At 32.2% G+C, this 22981-nt stretch overlaps 1 protein-coding gene across 1 annotated transcript; it reads left to right on the plus strand.

Moving 5' to 3' along the window:
* Nucleotides 1-18736: 18736 nt before the first annotated feature.
* Nucleotides 18737-20908, plus strand: LOC132641499 (probable (S)-N-methylcoclaurine 3'-hydroxylase isozyme 2). The gene is made up of 2 exons (XM_060358524.1): nt 18737-19745; nt 20003-20908. The coding sequence occupies exons 1-2, from the start codon at nt 18855-18857 to the stop codon at nt 20621-20623; spliced, it is 1512 nt and encodes a 503-aa protein (XP_060214507.1). The 5' UTR covers nt 18737-18854; the 3' UTR covers nt 20624-20908.
* The last annotated feature ends 2073 nt before the right edge of the window (nt 20909-22981 follow it).

A 22981-nucleotide genomic window follows, 5' to 3' on the forward strand; every position in this document is an offset into this window, starting at 1 on the left:
AGTAATAATGCGAATTAACATAATATACGAGTAATTAATGGTGGAAAAATTGACAATCATCATGGTAAATTAGTGAATATTCACAAGTAAAAGGATCAAATGTGTACGTTTTTTAATTAATTGATGCTCAAATGTATTAATCATATATCATAAGGACTAAAATTAAAATTTATCAATAATTTAGGGACTAAAAGTGTTATTACCTTTTAAATTAATTTGATCGTGTAAATATCTTTTACGCAACTAAGCTATGTAAATAAGTGATTTATGATTTTCACATAATTTATTCGGAACCCCTTTTCTTATCTTTTATTCTATTTAGCTTATGTTTTAATCTTTTATTAGTTTATTACTTATTCTTTGCGACTGTTTGAATCAAATTCCTTATTTTCTTTTTTAGTTCAAAATTTGTTTTAACTTTTAATTATAATTATAACCTATCTCTGTAAGGTGAAAATGACGTGTACTACTACCTCAGAAAGGGGGAACTAAGAAGAAAAGAAAAAAAAAGGATAAATGAAGAAAAAAATAGAGCTAGATTTTTTTTTGGGTTGGTTTTTCACCCTATGTTTAATACCCGCATTGGAGCCTGACTATACGTAGGACATTATTTGGGTGAAAACGCTCTCTACCAAAGATTTTTGTATATACAGAGCTCAAACACAAGATCTTTGATTAAGAGAAAAGTACTCTCATTGCTACATCCTTTGGCAGTAGAAATAGAGCTCGATTGGATATGCGTTTTGGACTTTGGAAGGGAAAAAAGATGTAAAAAAAAAATTGACCTAGAAGCCACCTAGATGTCTTTTTCTGTTTTCTTGTGCAAAAAAAAAAATGTTTGCCTTCTACTTGTTTGGTTAAGCGTTTAAAATCTACTTATCTTAAAAAATATGTTTCGTTAGAAATATTTTTAAGAAAGAATCATTTTGAGAGTTGGAGTTTGTATTAAACTAATTAATTTAAAAAATATTTTAGTAATATTACTTTAACGCAATAATTTGTGCTTGGTTAAAATTTCAAAAGCTATTCACAAGCACTTACTTTTTCCCGAAAAGCTTTGGCTAAACACTCCAATTAAGACAATTTTTTTAAGGAAAAAAACACTTTTATCCTTCCAAAACCTTGACCAAAGAGGTTATTCAACTCATTCAGCTAAACTCATCCATGTAAATTCTTATTTATAATAAGCTGATTCACTAATATCTATATACTGATAATTTTTTTGCATCACAAGTAATTCTTTATTTTGGACACCCACAATCAAGATAAATAAAAAGGAAAAGATGAAGTACCAAAGATCCACGTATTAAAACCAAATATCAGACACCAAATGCTGTCGCTATACCCTCACCAACTTTCCCATTAACTATCAGATATATGTTGTTGTTTTTATAACGTTTTTCCTATACAATGTCAATCTTGTAGAGGTATCATTGGCTTGATTTGCTGTAGGAGAAGACGCCAAGATTTGTTACGGGATTTGCAAACTTAGCTGTTGAGTACTATATGGCAAGATCCAAGCACTTTTTAAAAATCTGTGGAATAAAAACACACTTGTACTATAATTTTTTTTTGTTAATTTCACACCCCGAGTATGAATTGTTTTTTTTTTCTACCTGAACTATCACCATTTATATTAAAATACACCTATTGAATAAATGATAATAGTTAAAATAAGAAAAGGAAATAACTAATAGTTGGCTAGGATGTGTTTTTATACACAGATGATTATAATTTTTAGTTGAGATGTGTAATTCGAAAAAAAAAATGATAGTTCATTATTTTGACCACTAATTCATATTTTATCAATAAAATAAAAAGTGGTGGGGGAATGTAATGGATGTCACGAGCCTAATGTTGTAGATGGCATTCACGTGTCAGCGTTGCTCTTTGCGAACTAATTGGCAAATGGATTGGTTGAGGAATTAATTGTGTTTTTTTTCAATTATTTGATTATACAAAATAAAAAAAGATGTGGTTACAATCATAATGAATGGAAATTTTTTCTGTTTTACAAAAGTAACTTAATTTTGCCTAGTTACCTTCAATGGTATCTATTTCATGATGTGACAATTACAAATTTTAAGAAAAAAATGTTTAAAAAATTAAAATAAATTTTTAAATTTATTTAGGATCCAATTCATTGTTAATACATAAAAATAATGAACATATAAATATATATTTATACGAGATGTCTCAAGTAATATTGTAATGCATAAATAATAAGAGAAATTATTCTATATATATAAATTGAATAATCAAAAATTTGGAGCTTGAAGTACAATTAGATCCATTTTTAAAGGGATTCATATTACTATTCTCAATTAGAATAATTTATGGTTGGCTTGGTTGGACCAAAAAAATGAAGTATTCAGGCTCCGTTTAGAAAAAACCCAAATGAAGTATTCAGGCTCCGTTTAGAAAAAACCCAATTGGATTGGTAAGATACCTATGATTGCTATTCATATTTTTTTTTTGTAAAGAGATCCTAATTGTGAGCAAAGTTATCTTAAAGAGATCCTTATTGCCAAGCAAAGTTATCTCAACTCTAATAAATACTTGTATAAAATGAATAAAATGAATATGTGTGTGTGTGTATCATGTATGTATATATAATTCTATTAACTTAAACAACTGAGCCAAATTTGAGTTTAACTGCATAATTACATTTGCATATTTTAGAGGTTGGAATTATTTTCGGTTTATTGGCTCAGTTATTTAATTTAATAGAATTTTATATTGTTAGAATAAATTCTTGTATTATTATGTCTTACAATATTACTTGAGACATCTCGTACAAGTATATATTTCATTGTTTTATGTATTAAATGATGAATAATATTCTAAAATTTAGTATTATATGCTCTAATTAATTAGTTACTTAACTAATATAGTTTTTTTAATCTTGTGTTAAAGTTGCTTTTTCAATCTAAATATATATATATATATATATATATTATTTTTTTATGACATGGGAACCCGCAGCTGCTACCCTCCAGGTGCGCACAGGGTAACCCAGCTCGCAAACCACACAGGAGAGATAAACCGCACTAGGCAAGCCCCATGCTATGAGCTCGACCCAGAAGGCAATTTTTTAATATGTTCATTATAGTTATCCATTTGATGAATAATATTCTAAAATTTAGTATTATATGCTATAATTATAATGAATTGAATCCTAAGTAAATTTACATATTAATTTTAATTTAAAAATATTTTTTTCTAAAAATTTATAGCTGTCACATCATTAAATAGGTACCAGAAATTAGATTTCCGGCTAAAATGACCATTGAAACTAACTAGTCAAAGTTGAGTGACTTTTGAAAGACAAACAAAAGTTGAGTGACTAGGGTGACCAATTGCCCAAAGTTGTGTGACCAATTGCCCAAAGTTGTGTGACCATTGAAGCTTCTAACTCAAAGTTGAGTGACTTTTGGAAGACAAAACAAAGTTGAATGATTATGGTGGTCAATTACCCAAAGTTGAGTGATCATCCAAGCATCCAACTCACCTTGCAATATTATTTATAGGAAAAAGGTTCAAAAATATCTATGAACTTGTTTAAAATAGGTTGAGTTTATCCTCTGTTACGTTTTTAGGTCAACTATGCCTCTGTTGATGTCACGCCCTGAATCATGGCCTAGGCGTAACACGACACTCGGTGCCTCACTGCATGTGACCGAGCGAACCACATGACTTGCTGAATCATCATGAGGCATAACATGAGCGGAATATAATGTGAATGCATGATGAGCCTTTATAAAACACAATAAGTCAAAATATTTAATCAAAATACTTGTTTAAACATGAGTGCGGAAATAACAAGCTAATGAGCCAAAATGGCTATACGACTCTGAAAGTCTGACATAACATAACTGACTTGTCTAGTCTATGAAACCTCTAACATAAGTCTGAACATGGAAAATATACTCGCTGGGACAAGGCCCCGGCATACCTTAGATGCATAGCTAATCATAAAATAAAGAGTTGACTAAACCCCGAATGAGATGGGGCTCACCAATAAGCTGATACGAATGCTGTCCTACTAAGCAGATGCGTTGTCCTGTAAATCAGTACTTGCATCGTGAAATGCAGGCCCTCGGGCAATAAAAGGGGACGTCAGCACATTGAATGTACTGGTATGTAAAACAACTGAAGAAATAACTGGGACATGGGATAACATGATAAGAACTGAAACCTGGACATGAACATGAGCATGAGCATGGATACATATATATACATAACATGAGTAAAACATGGTAAGTAGGGAGAGCACTTCATAAACCGACAACATGATATCACCACGTGGGTTCGTGGAGTCTGGTACCTCGCCGGACCAGCAGAACCCCCATACCTTGCCGAGGTATAAGGTGGTAACGTGTCTGATGGATCCATTCAGTATAAAATTAAGGAATCATCCTAAATGGGCGGAGTGATCCTTGTCCTACGGTGGCTACGTAGTTTCAGGCTCTCTGAGCCTTCTCGGTAATTCATGCAACTCCCAAAAACATGAACATGATATAATTGGCTAAGAAGCCCATGATTTTCGTGAATTAACTTGTACTTGACTTGTAGTTATGATTTCACAAAATAACTTGTAAACATGGTTTCATGAAATAGCTTGTATTTAGCATGTATGTATCTTGTATCATGGCACGAAAGTAATTATATAATATAGTTGCATGAAAACTTGTAGACATGTAGGATATTCATGAACTAATCATTTTTATTGAAAAACACGCATGCAAGAACCCATGAAATACAAGACATGGAGTTATTAAGAACACAATCTATATATAATATAAAGCTAAGTAAAGACAAGGTGATGTGACACCTCTCTATGACCAACTTTACTATTTATCTTTTTTTGTGGTTTTTTTGGCTTTTTATCTTATTTTTTGTAATAAAAATATTAATATATCAAAGAAAACTTCCATTTAAGATTGACATTTATGTTGTCAAATATCGTGTTCCTCCAAAAGAGTGGATCAGTTGCAACAATTAATTCTAATAACGGACGCAATTTGAATGGGCAATTTCCTGATTATGGCCTTATTGGAAGGTTACAACATTGAATGTAAATATGTAATGATAGCTATTAAAGTAGTAACAAAGCAATACACTGCCTCTTCACAACCAATCCTTTACGCATTTTCCTCTTCATAGTGGAACAATGAGGACATTGCAAGATCGGAGCATCTCCCAAATATTTTCTCTTTTGGGCCATGGTGGAACCTCGATAATTTTGTGATTCATTTATGTTTGTTTCCGTAAGTGTGATTCATTTCTCTCTCACACTCTGTCAACCGGCGAATTTATGTAGTTTATGATGGTAAGTTTGCATATTCGTAAGATGTCAAATAAATCCAAATTTAGCAAGCATTTTTCTTAATTTGAAGGCCATGATGGAATCTGCGAGTGCGTGTATAATATTATTTACTTTTGTACACACTATTAGTTATGTTTTTGATTTTTCACCCGGTATCCGATACCCGCATTAGAGCCTGATTATATTCGGATTCCCGGCGCCTAGGGCCTCATTCGGGGGAAGGGCTTCCTACCAAGATTTTTCCATACCCATGGTTCGAACCCGAAACCTCTGATTAAGGAGGAGCAGCCCCATCCGCTGCACCACATCCTTTGGTGGTTGCTTCGTCTTCAGTAAGGTAATTGAGACTCTCCCCTACAATTTTGGAGTAATTGTTATTTATTTTGTATTAATAAAACATTCATTTATCTTGTCTTTTATGGCATCAAACCTTTTTTATCCAATACTTCTAATTTAGCACTTATATAATATTTTGGTTGGTAACATTGGCTGGGGTAATATACGTGCATCATGCTTAAAGAAGTATTAAATTAGGCAAAGCGATGTGACACCTTTCTATGATCCGTTTTACTATTTATCTTTTTTTTTCTTCTGATTTTTTAGGCTTTTCACCTAATTTTTGTAAAATATATATATATTCATGAGATTACACCATATGCATTCACCATCTCACTTTTTCACATATCAAATCCAAATCTTATGGAATATGCATTAGCCAAAAATCGGTCAGATAATACAGACATGAACAGAGCTAGAGAATCAAGGCATTAACAATTCAAGCCATTGGTAATTTCAAGGAATCAACATTGTACCATATTAGCTCTTCATTCATTCTTCGAGTCAACAAACGTCAATCAAATGGACTTAACAAAAAGGAATCAGAAAGCTTTTGGTGAGCAGTTTAAAGTATCATATCACGGGATGAAGCAAAAAGAAGAAAGGAAGGAGGGGTAGATGTTTTGTAAAAGTTTTTATTAGAAGCTACATCTAATCTATATATAATATAAAACTATGCATAGACAAGGTGTTGTGACACCTTTTTATGACTTAGAAACACAATTATCTTTTTTTTCCTTTTTTGACCTTTTTTTATTTTTTGCTTCTTCTTTATCTTATGCACTGAATTTAACCTATAGTCCAACATTATAAATGTAAATGTTTTAGCCTCTGGAATAGAATATACTTGTGCACTCCCTCTTCCACCCTCAAGAAAAGAAGAGAAGTAATATTAATCCAAATAGCCCTCCATGGCTCCACCCAATCGCTTAAAATAACATTTGTATAATTCATGTATAATATGTGTATGATCGTGTATAATCAGTGTGCAATCTATATATACCGGCTCGGAAAAATTTGATCTACTATTTGTGTAAAGATCCCAAGAAAAAGAAACTCACACTCTTTCTGTTTTGTGTTGTTTGGACAGGTTCATTGCCAACTTCTCACTTACATTCTCCATTGTGTCAGTTCTAACTGGCATATCTACATTGTATAATCAGGCCTTAACTTTTGGTGGGCCTGTAACCATTGTTTGTGGATGGCCTGTAGTTGGTTTAATGACAATTATTGTGGGCCTTGCTATGGCTGAAATATGTTCAGCTTATCCAACTTCAGCTGGGCCTTACTATTGGAGTGCTAAATTGGCTGGAAACAAATTTGGCCCATTTGCTGCTTGGATTACTGGCTGGTATGTTCCCTTCCCTTTCTTCTCCTCTCTAGTTGTTCCATTTTTTTTTTTGTTAATTCCTTTATGCTTATTCACATTTTGTATTTTCTTATACTTTATTTAGTATGATGATGATACGAAATGTGTTTTAATGAAGAAGTGAGAATTTATATAGCCGATCCCAATTTATTTGAGACTGATGCATAGTAGCAGTAGTTGTTGTTCTTTAATTTTAGGGGTGAAATCCACAAATAACCATTTTTAGATCCTGTAATTGAAAAATAGTTATTGTCACGAAGCTTATATGTTTTAGAGGTGAATTCCAGGATATTGGGCTAGTGGGTTTCAAAGTAGTAATACTTGAGCTGAAAGTCTACCGGAAACAACCTCTCTACCCTTACGAGGTAGGGGTAAGGTTGTGTACACACCACACTCCTCAAACAACATTTGTGAGATTACAGTGGATATGTTGTTGAGCTTTGAAGTAGTAATAGCATGCGCTAGCTAGCCACTTTTCGGCCTTGTAATTGAAAATTAGTCACTATCATGAGTTTAAAATTCATCTTATAATTTCACCTTTGAAATTTGAAATATCATAATAATGGCTATTTTTTAATTATAAGAACTGAAAAGTGGTTGTTTGTGAATTTTATAAGTTTCCGGATACCATATGATAAAAAAGAAAAGAAAACGGAAAAAGCTGTTTTAAGGGTTCTGCAAAAATTCCAACTCATTGGGGGCAATTCTGCTTTTGGGGTGGCCTTTAAATTTTGTCCCTCATATTTGAAATTTTTAAATTTTGCCCTTCGGCTAAAACCCATGGGTTCCAGGTTTGAACCCTCACACAGTCAAAATTTTATAAAAAAATCGCAAGGCAGAGTTTAAATTTCGTTATGCCCCCACCGGCATACACTTGTGAAAGAATTACCAAAGTTATGTCGGACCCGGCATACTTATGCCTTATGGGAAGACTTGGCATAAGTATGACGGGTCCGGCATAACTTTGGTAATTCTTTCACAAGTTTATGCCGGATTCGGCATAAATTTGGTGAGCAGTTTAAAGTATCATATCACGGGATGAAGCAAAAAGAAGAAAGGAAGGAGGGGTAGATGTTTTGTAAAAGTTTTTATTAGAAGCTACATCTAATCTATATATAATATAAAGCTAGGCATAGACAAGGTGATGTGACACCTCTCTATGGCCTCCAATCCTATTTATCTTTTTTCTCATTTTAAAATTAATTAATGTGTTATACTAAAAGGCCAATAACACAAGTCAGGAAAGAAAACAAGGCCACGACGTCACCTAATATTAAAGCAGCCCCTAATTAAAGTCTCATACATTACTGCCAATATGCGTTTCGATCCTTTCTTATCTTAGTTTTATCCGTTTTCAGTTTGTGTCCTTTGGTATCTCATAGTAATTAATTACTACTATCTTCCTCCTTGATACTAATATTATATATGATAATGCCAACATTTCCTGTCACAACTTCCTTTTGATTTTTTTCCTTTGTTTTCTTTAAAGTGTGCATTTTTATGGAAGTAAACGTTTTCCAATTCGGTGATTAACTTTGAAATGTATTCTTCTAGGGTAAAAGGGCTTTGCATCACACAAAGTAAAGAAAAGACTCCGGTTTGCAATGTTAATGGCAATTATTTGTTCTTGGAATAATGATATTACTTTCAAGGCTCACATAATATAATTTGTAATCATATCATATTGTTTGTCTAATATATATGATGTATTTTTATATATCTTTTGATTTTTGGTAACAATGTTGTGCTTTGTTTCCATTAGTAGTAGTGAGATATTAGTATAGCTTTTTAGTTTGACGTGTTCAATTTACTTTGGCTTTTATTATAGATTAGAAATTCTTTGTAAAGAGACACTCTATTTTCCTATTGATGTTTCTGATTTATTGGAGACAATTTAATGTTTATGCAAGATTAACATTGAAGCATGGTGAGCATTTATCTCAAACACGTCACTTATTCATCTAAATATTGTTATTTGTACTTGTGTAATATAAGTTCCTTTTTCCTTTTCCCTCAAATGTCTGAACACTTTATAATATGCAGGGACGGACCTAGGTAGAGACAAGGGGGTTCATCCGAACCCCTTCGACAAAATATTACACTGTAGGTATAAGGTTTTTTTTTTTAACGTATATACAGTAGATGTTGAATCTCATTGACTTTTTTAATGTGTTTACTTCTTTATATTTTTTAACCCCTTAGTGAAAATCGTGTCTCCGCTCCTGATAATATGTAAATGATTGATTTATCATCATGGATTGGTCTGATTTGCAATTGAAAGTCCAATATTTCTAAAAGTTATCAATGGGAACATATTTCATGTTAGGTGCTGAGAGTAACAGTGATAGTAATTCTTTGGCCAAGAATTTACAGTTTTTTGGCATTCTCTTCTTCAATCTTTTCACCTTTGTGTTACTTTAAAGATATTATATGTAACTCTTCTCTAAAATTTATTCTCATTAATTTCTTTCCTAATTAATTTGGACCCCAAAAGACTTGAAACATATGAACTTATGATTATTCTCTTTAAAGTAAATGGAGTAACCATCTTTCACCCAGGCAACATTCCACGTAGGGAGTTGTAGCTTCATTTCTCCATCCAAAGTAAATGAAGTAACCAATTTTCAATTGCGGCTTACAAATATTATGTGACACTTTTTTTTTCTCTTGTATTTCTTTTTTCAAACTACAAGCAGATCAAAGTTGCTAACTAGAGACGTTAAATTTTTTAACTTTTGCAAGTCTCCTATAATGCTTTTTATATTACTAACATTACTAAAAGGATTTTTTTTAATTTTAGCTTAAGGGTGATCATAGAAACTCAAATACTCACAATGAGATATGAAAGTTCTGATTAATATATACAACAAGTTTTTTTTTTTTAATTATATGAAATTATAACCTGTGAATTGCCAAATGATTTTTACCCTTTTGCTAAGCCATTATTTTCTTATTTGAAGGAAAGCATCATATGCGACTGCCATGTCTTCTTTTTTGATGATGTCATTTAATTTATTTTTAGAGTTATTGTTCTTATGAGTAATTGGTGCTTTTTTTTTCTAGCCCTCTTCTACTTTTCATCTTTTATCACTTGGTACTTTATATGTGTTGGAACAATTTTTATATAAATAAAAAAAGTTTTTCGTGATGCAGGAGTTGATATATATGTTTTGACTAATATAATTGCCATCAGGTAATTTATGTAACTTATAAGAAATTTTAGATAAATAGGAAATTTTATGATGACATAGAATTCTTAACCAATATTATATCAAACCGCGCAAAGCGCGGGTAATTTTTCGTTGAATAGACAAAACCACAAATGTCATGGTCATGCCAAGAAAAATTAAGATCAAGTTACATAAAAAATGTGATTTTCTTTGATGCCAACAATATAGAGCATCCACTCAGATATTTCTAGGGCGCTAGAGGCTATAGTAAAACAAGGTTTAAGGAACTATGTGGTATATTTAAAAAATTTAAGTGAAAATCAAATTAACCAACAGAGTTTATTAAGTTCCTTAATCACACTTAGGTGACAGATTTAAGTTTGTTATTTTAACTTTTGAGGAATGTTCATTACTTAAGACTTCAGTGATTACAATACTCATCGAGTCAGGAGTTTTGGATGGTTTAGTTAAGATTGGAATAATGAAAATCTACAAACGAAATGAAGAAAAGGGAAAGAAAGTATTAGAGACGAGTGTATTTGATCGCATCAATGATAGAATACATTTAATTAATCATTGATCTTTTCCTTTTTCTTGATTTCCTTTCCTTTTCTATAACATTTTTTGTTCCCTATCCTTTTTAGTCTTTATTTTATTAATATGAAATATAAGTGTCAACAATTCATACTACTAAGGAACAAAATATTAATCAAGAAAAAGGCCTTTAGAAAATGAAGAAGAAAAGGTTAGTTATTAGGGAAAAGGGTCAAATATACCCCTCTACTTTGTTTTATTAGTTAAATATACCCTCCATTAGTAAAAGTTAATAAAAATATCCCTGTCATATTCAAACTTCACACTTATGTCCATGGATATTGATTGAACGAAAGATGAGGGTTCTACTAACTTTGGTTTTTTTTCCAGGTAGGATTAGACTCGAAATTGATTTTACTGAAGTATTTGTACCAATATTCCTTTTACTGCAAAATCATATATACGGTTCCTTCTTATTATTTACCTTCTCTCATATAATTATATTAACTTGTATTTTATATTTTTAATGATTCCACAATGTGGTCTTTTCTGTTACAAATTGAAATCTGCAATAATTACTCAAAAGTTTGCCCCTTCATATCCCCAAAACAATAAAGAAGAAGAAAATAAAGAGCTTTGTCCTGGACCATATATATCCCATGGTCATTGCTATCTTTGTGGCTGGTGATTGAAGAACAAAAATGGCAAGACCATTGTAGCGTTTAATTTTCATATTAGAATCCAAACATCTCCTTGATGTCCCTAAGATTTTCAGGTTTTCACTTTTTCATTTCAACCTTCATAAGCATTTTGATGATGCAACTGATCTGAAAATATTACTTCAAATATGAATTTGTTCTTACACACTTTATTATTATATGCTTCAACTTTATTTGTTGAATGGTTTTGTTATCTTAGCATGCAAGTCTCATACTTAGAATTAGAAAATGAGAAAGAAATAGGGAACTGTTATGAAATAATAATAAAAGTATAAGGCAATGATACATATAGTCAAAAAAATTGGGTGAGAGAGAGATTTATTGCTCTTCAAACTGGGACAATTAAGGTGGCAGGACCCCTGAAGTATTTTTCTAAGTGATAGATCCCCTATTTTTTTTCTCCAGAAATTACTAATGATGAGATTAGCAAACACATGGAGGCCTTTTTGTATTTTTAAAATTTTTAGGGTTAAGTTTTAACCTTTGCAAAAAAAAACTTTTCTCTTTCTCTTTATTTTTCTCTTTCTTCTTCCCCGAAAATCATTCCTTTACTCCCAAATTCTTCCATTTCTTCATCTTCTATGTGTGTAATCGTCGTTGGAAGTTAAACTTGAAGTATACATATATTTTGGTTGCTGAAAAACGTGAAGAAGGAGCTGGAAGCCATATACAACCTTTAACAAACCTTCGAAGCTCTAATTCAAAAATGTAGGTTACCGCAAACGCGCTTCATTTTGAGTGAGTGATACCTCAAAAAAACCAGAACATCGAGGAGGATTCATGTATGAAATTTGAAGCAATTTCGTTGAGATTTGACATGATTTTGGATCAATTTTATAACAACTCTCAAGGTTGAAAAAGATGATAGTTCAGATTTTGGATTATTGCAATCAAGCTCTATTTCACATGAGTGATATCTCAAAAGAACCGGAACATGCAGGGGAGCTCATATCTAAAATTTGAAGCAGTTTGGTTAAGATTTAACATGGTTTCAGATCAAATTACAACAGTTGTTCGTCCAAAGGAAGAAGACGACACTGCCAGAAATAGTATAGCAGAATCTTTACTCAGGTCTATATGTTTGACTATTTCTGGCAGTGTCGTCTTCTTCCTTTAGGATGAACAACTGCTGTAATTTGAGCCGAAATCATGTCAAATCTTATATATATATATATATATATATATAATGCATATATAAAACAATTTATATATGGAATGTAGCAGCTGCCAATGCCTAAAAAAAAATATGAAACATCGAGGAGAATTCACATATGAAATTCGAAGCAATTTCGTTGAGATTTGACATGATTTTGGATCGATTTTTTAGCAACTCTCAAGGTTGAAAAAGATGATTGTTCAAATTTTGGATTACCGCAATTGAGCTCTATTTCATATGAGTGATATCTCAGAAGAAGCAGAACGTGGAGGGGAGCTTCAGCAGTTTGGTTAAGATTTGACATGATTTCGGATCAAATTACAACAGTTGTTCGTCCAAAAGGAAGAAGACAACACTGCCAGAAATAGTCTAGCAGAATCTTTACTCAGGTCTATAATAGCCAACGCAGAAGCTTAGTAGAAACTATAGACCTGAGTAAAGATTCAGTTAGAGTATTTCTGGCAGTGTCGTCTTCTTTCTTTTGGACGAACAACTGCTGTAATTTGATCCGAAATCATATCAGATCTTATATATATAATGCACATATACAACAGTTGTCATATGGAATGTAGCAACATAAGTTTTGTTAGCATTTTATAGTTTCTACTATATATATATATATATATATATATATATATATATATATATATGAGAACTGAAAAGGGTCACATTTTAGCCACTAAGAAGCGACTATCATTATTAGACACGACTGTGATTTTTGTAAGACCCTACAATTTAGATGAAATTATCTTGAAAGTTGATGAATTAATTCTTGAAACTTATCAATGTTGGCATTTAAATGAATAATTAACAAAATGATAACGTCATTATTGACATAAATACTAAGTCGTTCGCTGTTAATCTAAACATTACAAGTTGGTCGCATAATTATTTCACCTATTGCAATAAAGACAAGAAATATCACATTGATCGCATGTAATTATGTCATTAATTTCAATATAGATCATATGTAGTACAGAAACCATTTGCAACATGGCTGAAAAAAAAATATGTGTTGTTCACATATAGTTATCTCACAAATTCTAAATTGTTACATATAGCTATGATCATCATAACTTTTTCTTCAACACATTATTAACATTACTAATTAATTATCATTATTTTAGATTATTATAGTGTTTTTTCACTAATTTCATGGTGATAACATATTATTTAGTTACAAATATAAGTTTTATAATCTAAAATTAGTTCACTTCTTATTAAAAAAAATATTTTTTTTATCACAAAAGATGAAATTATACTAGTCGTTCGCTATTAATCTAAACATTACTAGTTTGTCGCATGATTATTTCACTTATTTCAATAAAGACAAGAACATTTCACATTGATCACATTTAATTATGTCATCAATTTCAATATGGATCATATTTAGTATAGTAACCATTTGCAACATGGCTAAAAAAATATGTGATGTTCACATATAGTTATGTCACCAATATCAAGTTGTTACATATAGCTATGATCATCATAACTTTTTCCTCAACACATTATTAACATTACTAATTAATTATCTGGGTTTGAATCCCTCTCTCTCCGTTTTTACTAATTGAATAGATTTTTTTCTTTAGTGTTTTATTTTAGATTATTATAGTGTTGTTTCAATAATTTCACGGTAATAACATATTGTTTTGTTACCAATATAAGTTTTATAATCTTAAATTAGTTCAGTTCTTATAAAAAAAAATCTTTTTTTTGTTACAAAAGCAAGTGTCAGGTTGTAGATTCTAATAACATGTAGCTGACTTATTAACAGAGTATGCAAGTGTGGTGACATAGCTCTTTTGAGGACCCCATTCTGCTATAATAGTTCAGTGGTCTATGCATAGACATTGTCTCGTCTATAATTTAGTTATAAATCTGAAGAGTTCATCTTTAACCTCAAGTTCAAATTTGAAATGTTCATTTTTTCCCTCAAGCTCAAATCTGAAATTTTATGTAAAACAACCTTTAATTTTCTCCAAATTCCCTTAAATTTGAGATTTAGACTCCTCAAAAGATCCCCAACAAAACCCAACAACACCCACTTGAAATAAATCACTCCTTCATAAAATCAATTTTTCAAGTTTGAAGCTCAAGCTCAAATATGAAATTCAATCCAAAACCACCTTAAGTCTTCTCGAAAATCTCTAAAATTTGAGATTTAAACTCATCAAAAGATCCCCAATCAACACCCACTTGAAATGAAGCACTCTATTGGAAACTCATTTTGTCAAGCTTGAAGCTCATAGCTCCAACAATGGTTGCCAATGGAGTATATTTCAAATGTAGGAGGAAAAAAAAAAGGGATAAAAAACATAAGTAGACAAAAATATAAAAATATTAACATATTCATAGCAGGTAAATGCTATCAACATTTCATGACAGGTTAAGAGTTTTATAGTAAAATAAATTGCTTTGTATAAGGAAACTGCTCCCCATTTTTTGTGGACTCTATAACTGTTTTTCTTTAGGATATTTTCGTTTACACTTTCTCCATATATTCTAACATTTCCTCCCTACACAGTTTTTCCATTATATACTCTTCAGCCTTTCTATTTTGATTGGGGGTCAATAGCATTAGACAACATAAAACATCACGCATATTGTTACTTTTATACACAAAGTATTTCTCAAGAAAATATTATACCAAGTATATATTATTATACCTCAATACACACATTAGTCTACATATTATACCTCTGAAAATGAATTATACCCCGTATAATCTGTATTTAAGCATGTTTTTATAAAGTATAAATTAAAAATACATGTTATATAAATTGAATAATAATGGTATAATGTAATTTTTATATTTAAACTAAAACAAATAACAAATTAAAATACATTCAAGTGTTAGCCAGAAAATAATGGGTTTTATTGGTTGAAGAGGATAGAGAAGTAAGGAAAATAGGGGGTGTTATTTAAAGAAGAGAGAGATAAATAAGGAAAATGTGTGTGAATCCCTAATTTAGAGGATATCCTTTTCGTATAGGATTTTTTGTGTGTGTCATAAATGTAATAAAACATGATCTTTTTTAAGATATGCTAATTACGTGCTTAAATTTAAAAGTGTGACCAACGGTGTAATTTTCTCAAGAATTGGGAATGAATGGAGAGAGGGGGGTATAATTTTTTATAAGGTAAAAGATATATTTTAGATTTTTATTTTGGTTTATTTTATTAGTTCTTACGTTGGATCAAAAGGGTATTTTTAAACCTTGGGGGCTGGTTTGAAAGCTTGGAATAACTTTTATTTTGTTATTTTATTATTTTATCTTTTAAATCCTTGGACGAAAATGTATTTTTTTTAAACTTGGGGGGTTATTTTGACGCCCCAATAACTTGCCTCTTCTTAATTAGCCTTAATTCTAAATGGGGTCCTATCACATAATAACTAAAACTTGAGGTGCAGATTTCTAAAAAAAACTTGTTTGGAGTCTTGTCACCACACTTCCCCTTCAAATTGATGTACAAATAAACTGAATTGACTTCCTATTTATACAAGAAAAGAAGTTGATGCGAGGCTTTTTAAGAAGTTGTTGCGAAGTTTTTCACAAGCAGCATGCATAAACTACTTGCAAGCTGCCTGTATGAGCTACTTGAAAGTTGCCTCCTTGATTGCAAGCTATCCAGAAAACTGTAGGAGTACTTAAATGGGCATCAACAATTCAATGTATTTATAACACTCCTCCTTGGATGTTCATTAATTAATAGATAATGTCCCTCATTAAAACTCTACTGAGAAAAATTCAGTGGGAAAAAATACTAGAAGAAAAAAGAGTACACATATTTAGTAATACACATTACTAGCTGTCTCATTTAAAACCTTACTAGAAAAATCCAAATGGGATAAAATCTTGATTAAGGCAAAAAAATAGAATGCATATTTTACTCCCCTTGATTAAAGAATCACGTAAATCTTAAAGATGACGTACACCAATATTGTATACCAACTTATTATATGTTGAGGTTGGCAATGCCTTTGTGATCAGATCTGTCAATTGATCATTTGACTAATTGGTTGGTCATCTGCATCTTCATTCCTTTGATAGAGTTGCATCAGCGTCATATAATATTGTTGGAATCACGCCAAGTACATTCCTGGCTTACTTCATAAATTGTTGTTCTTTTGTATCGTTTGATTGTCATGTAGTACAATATGGTATGGCACTAACCCATTATAGAAATAGATAACATGTCTGGATCGAACACTTATGTCAATCAGATGAATGCTTGTATTTCCAAAAAAGTTGATAATCATTGTTAGGATAAACATATTCATATTAGGGCTTTTAGTTGCAACATGTAATTGATCTTACTTCAAAATTTTCTTTGTAGGAGAGAAATTATATCATGTCCAAAGTTATGGCAAGATAAATAAATGCATCAGTTGCATAAATATATGGTACTTCAAGACCAATATAATTTTCTCATTTCAACTCGTTTTAGTAGATAATCTACTGCATTTGAAAATTCTTCAAGAGTTTCAACTAATATTCAAGTAATCAACTTGCACAATAATGTGAAAGATTCTGATTTTCATAAAGACATTAGGGTAAACAAATTCATTTTTATACCCTACCTAAATATTCGTTAAAGAGATTATAATACATCAACCTTGATTGATTTAATCCACGTAAGGATTATAAACAAGTTTTTCAAGAACTTGTATATGTTTCAGGCATTTCGAATCCTTCAGAAATTATCATGTAAAATTTGTCAAATAAGTCATATAGGTTGTGACAACACCATTTAGTATTTAAATGGCGTGATATCACCTGATGCTTGGACTGCAAGTCCAATAAGCTTTACGCTTATCAAGATTCATAATGTCACTTCGTAATTATTTCTACGTCGGCATGCTTAGAGATTGATGCTCTTTAAATTGATGTACAAATGAACTGAATTGAAAGCCCGAGGATTTTCAGGAAGTTGCTGAGAGGTTTTTCACAAGTTGTTTGCATGAGATACTTGCAAGCTGCCTACATGAGCTACTTGCAAGTTGCCAGCTTGACAACAAACTTACCCAGAAAACTATAGGAGTACTTAAATGGACGTCCACAATTTAATGTATTTATAATAGAAACAGATAATTTGCGCAGTTATAAGCCTTAACTTTTGACACGTGTGTTGCGTGTGGATTTCAAGTTAATCGGTACAAATTTCTTAAAATGATATACATAATATTAGAATAAGTGTGTGATGAGCTATACGAAATTTGATAGGGAATGGTACAAGCTCAAAAGAGTGAATGGACAGCCTATACAATCAATATTTATCGTTATTGTAAAATACAATTTTACTGAGAAATGTTATCGCATAAAGTTGGAAGGATACCCTTTTTTTTCGAGGGAGAAAAAAAGGTCTCTTTACCAATATTATTTTTCTATTAATTCGATCACTACTATATTTTGTAGTATATAATCATCGAATTGGTAAAACATTTTCTTATGTTGTTCTTGATATTTCAAGAACACCTTGTTTAAATGTTAACATGCGCAAGGATGATTGTGGTTACAAATGTTTCATTTTTAAAATTTGTGTCTTGTCTTTAAGAAATTGTAAATTTCGTTTTTTTACAGCCGCATATATATTAAAAAGTTGTTGTCGTCGAATGAAAGTAATTTTTTTTGTAGAAGATGTACAACGTATGTCTTCATTTGAATGACTACAAATGGGCAGTTTATAACCTACAGCTGCTCATTATAACTTGTGATTAGGAAGTAAACGTCTTTTTCTTAATATGGTGTACACAGGTTATAAAAGAGAAACACACAAATCTTTATTGCAACTTGCAAGTAACATTTGTATCCTGACTATCGTCTACATATGATTTTGCAGCTACTATAATGAATTTTCTTTCCGACAATTTCCATTATTCTTAAGGGGCAGGTATTGTTTAAACAAGATATATGCAAAAGGATTAGACGCAACACGCAATTATGGAAAACCAAACAAATATTTAAGAGATCTTCGTATCTTTTCAATAGCAGTCCGCTACCAAATAATCCGTCATCTTGTCGGAAGGATAAGCCATTTTTAATCTAATGGCAAACCAAACAAATGTCTAATAACTATTTCAGACTATATATTTCAATAGTCTTGTTCTTTTCATAAATAGTGTACAGTCAAATAGTGCTAAATTTATTGCCACCGACAGAGTAGCATAGTATGCCTTGCCCTTTATATATCCCAAGCCTAAGGTGCACATAATGCACTCATCACAAAACTTGCAATTATTATGATTGAGCTGATGGATTATTTACTCACTCCAATTCTACTTTCTCTCATCTTTGTAATCACATTGAAGTATTTATATCCATCAAAAACAAAATTACCACTTCCTCCAGGTCCTTTTCCATGGCCAATTTTTGGTAACCTTTTCCAAGTAGGCCGAAAACGTCCTCATGCTACACTAGCAAAGCTAGCTCAAGTTCATGGCCCTGATTTAATGTCAATAAAATTCGGAGCACGACTCGTTGTTGTTGCTTCATCACCTGCTGCTGCTGCCGAAGTTCTTAAAACACATGACCGTAACCTTTCAGGCCGGTTCGTTTCACATCCGATACGAGTCAAGGATTCGAGACTTCACAATGTGTCAACAGCATTTTTAGAAGAGTGTGATGAAAATTGGAAAAGCGTTCGAACCATATACAGGGGAGCCCTGTTTTCGACGAAAGCCCTGGAGTCTCAGGTAAGTTTAAGGGAGATGAAAGTCGCGGAAATGATGCAACATTTGGTTAACAAACAAGGCCAAGTGATTAAATTCAAGTTCGTGATTTTTGTGACCGCTTTAAACGTATTGGGTAATTTGACTCTTTCAATGGATTTGATTGACTTTGAAGGCAAAGGAATAGGTGCAGGACTGAGGGAGTACCTACGTAAATTTACGGAGGCGGGTGGAATACTGGAAATAGCAGATTTGTATCCTATATTGGGTATTTGCAGTTCGGATTTCCAGGGAACGTATAAGAAACTCATGGTTTTTTTTGATAATCTTTGTAATGTTTGGGCAGGCAATGTTCAGGACAGAAGAAAAAGAGACTGTCAACCTTCTAAGGATAATGTGGATTTTGTAGATGCTTTGATTAAAAATAGTTTCACTGATAAACATATCAATGCATTGCTTGTGGTGCGTCGTATGCTTTAATTTCTATCCATACTCCCTATGCATGCTAACTCGTTTTGTAGGGTTGATTTCTCAAATGGTCATCCAACTAATAGTTATCATCTCAAATAGTCACATGTCTTCTTGATTATAGTTTCCTTCAACTAAGAAATTGACTTTCTGAGATAATAATTACCGAGTATTAGTTGAGTGACCATCTGAGAAATTGACTCTCATTTTGTAGTACCGAGACATTATTTTCAATTTCTTGGATCTTTCAGGAAGTATTTGGAGCTGGAACAGAATCTACAACTGCTACAAGTGAATGGATGCTTGTTGAACTCCTTAGAGATCCACAAGCCTTAAAAAAACTCCGAGATGAAATTGCAGGAGTAGTAGGAGATAAGGACATTATAAAGGAATCTGACTTGCCGAATTTACCATACCTGGACTCTTGTTTTAAAGAGACACTAAGGTTACATCCTCCTGGTCCGTTGTTGCTCCCTCACCGCGCTGTGCAAACCTGTGAAGTCATGGGTTATAGAATTCCGAAAGACACACAATTGTTGGTCAATATGTGGGCAATTGCAAGGGATCCTAAGATTTGGGACGATCCTTTGAGCTTCAAACCTGAAAGATTTATCAATTCAAAAATGGACAACAAAGGGCGAAATTTTGAGTATATTCCGTTCGGTTCAGGAAGGAGAATATGTGCTGGAGAACCCTTGGCTTCCAGGTTTATTCCCTTAGCTGTTGCTTCTATGATCCATAAGTTTGATTGGATTCTACCAAATGAGATGGATCCGGCTAAGATTAACATGGATGAGACTCTGGATGTCACTATGTTTAAGACGGATTCACTTTTTGTCATTCCTAAATTGAGGAAACTAGCCAAAGAGTGAGGCAAATAAGAGGTTGATATAGTAAAACATCCATGATCACTATGTATTGTGATTGTATCAGTGCTTGTTAATGTTATGTATCTATTGTTATGCATGTACTATGTATTAAGTTGTTTAAGCGTTAGTCCTCAGTTGAATTATTCTCAAAACCCCTCTGGGCCAAGCTATCAGCGTAAATCATGAACTAAATAAATTTAATTTTATGTACTTTAGATGAAAAGTTTATAAAACATCCCAGGTTAAACATAATACACTACACCCATATATATATATAATTATTTATCACAGGCACTCTTCAATCTAGCTTCCTTCCTAATCTAGGCTTCAGACATCATTTTTATTAGGGGCACATCTACATTGAGCCCGGGAGTTCATCTGACCTCCCTTTGTCGGGCAATTACAATGTGTATATTGGGTCAAACTTTTGTCCCTGTGTATGTATTAAATGTCGAACCCCCTTAGCACAAACCAAAACCTTAGCTTAGTGGTAAAGGGAGTTCAAATTTACGTAGAGCATGCAGGTTTGGGTCTCATTGACACCAATTTCTTTAATTTTTAAACCCCCTTGAAAAAAATCTTGTCTCCGCTTCTACTTTACAAACCACCTCCTGCACAATCTGTCTAGTGATATCATCCACTGTTTGTTTTTGGAATAGTCTCAAATTCATTTCCTGCCACATAGCATAAATAGTTGCAGCAATTGTCATCCTACAGTGATCCCTGGACCAATGAAGCTCATTTTGCCAACTCATGCTTTGTCTTGTTATCTCTAGCCAATGCAATAATATCTTTGTAACAACCCGGTATATTCCAAGTGAATTTTAGAGTTACTTAATTATAGCTTACTAGTTTTAATGAGTTTCATATCGTAGCGATTACTAATTATATCCATATAATATGAGCGTATATTTATTGTTGAAAATATTATTTATATGATATAATATATAATATATGAGATGGTGAATTAGTTAAGAGTATATTAGTGGGTCAGGCCCACTACTTCACTACTGATCACGTCTTTAGGTTAATGTGATGACACAAAAAGAGCATTCTTCTATTTTTAGCCTTAAAAATAAGGGGAAAAAAAACTGAAAAGAGAACGGCATAGGGCAGTTCTCGTTGTTGCTCTAAAGAACATTGCAGTGAAGATTCTCTTGGGTTAAATACAAATATTCAGGTACGTTTATTACTACTTTTAGTATGAAAGCTAGATTGGTATTGTAGTCTTATAGAGATATGTATAATTATATTGGTGATTGCAACAAAAGAATGAAGAGAAGATCTAATGATCACCTAATGATTAGGGAGGGCAATGATCATAGCAATGATGACTAGTTGTAGTGGTAGGGTAGGATATAAGACAAAATAGGTACTCAAGGTGTGAAATTACTCTACAGCAACTTCTCAAATTGTTTCAACCCCCGTCACTTTATTGTTTTCATTTTTTATTTTCTTTTGTTTTAGTTTCTTTTATTTCTTTAGTTACACACTATGATTATTATTTGGGACTATAACATATTTGTATAACTGTTTACTAAGAGAATTGAAAATCAATTTTCACTTTTAAAAGAATTAGGGAATCAAGGTATAGAATGTTGAGATTTAGTTCTAAACCTAAAATTATAAAATTAGTTTCCTTAGACTAATTTGGACTCGTTAATTACGGTATTGAATAGATTGAGGCTATTGGAGATCATTTGAAGAGATTTTGGTGTTTCAAGAGAGGTCTACGTTCCGATTATAAGGCAAGTGAGACTTAAACTCTTAGCTTACTTGCTTTTCATAAAAAGCATATGGTTTGTGTTGTATGTATGCATTTAAATCATTTAGTTCATGTGAGTGGACAAGCATGATCTAATTGGATTATTTTCAAGTGTCTAAAGTAATGACCGTATGAGTCCTTTAGCGTAATTTCGCCTAATATATAATTGCTAGATATGTAGAGTTTTGAATTGGTATTAATTGGATGTTTGTTCTACTTTGTCATATCTTGAGAGGGGTATACTCCGACAGACCCTATTGGGTCAGAGGTAGATGCTAGAATTATAATTGACCCAGGTAAGATGTGGGTAAATAATGCCCACTCCAGAAGACGGGGTAAGACATGGACAAATACGTACCGTGTCCCGTGAACATAGATTCAGATTCAGTGTATTTCATGTCTTTCTTGTTTATGCTTCATGATTCCAGCTTCATCTTCAGGTTAAGTGTTTGCATATATTTAATATAATTGTACTATTTAAGTGCTTTATGCATTATCACGGATTTCAAGGACTTGCCCCAAGGGTAAGCTCAGAGTGTCGATGATCTTGCTAGGTCTTTTAGGCTCACGCTTGTTGATGTTTGTATGTGTGCAGG

This window comes from Lycium barbarum, chromosome 5, assembly GCF_019175385.1.
Source record: "Lycium barbarum isolate Lr01 chromosome 5, ASM1917538v2, whole genome shotgun sequence".
NCBI lineage: Eukaryota > Viridiplantae > Streptophyta > Magnoliopsida > Solanales > Solanaceae > Lycium > Lycium barbarum.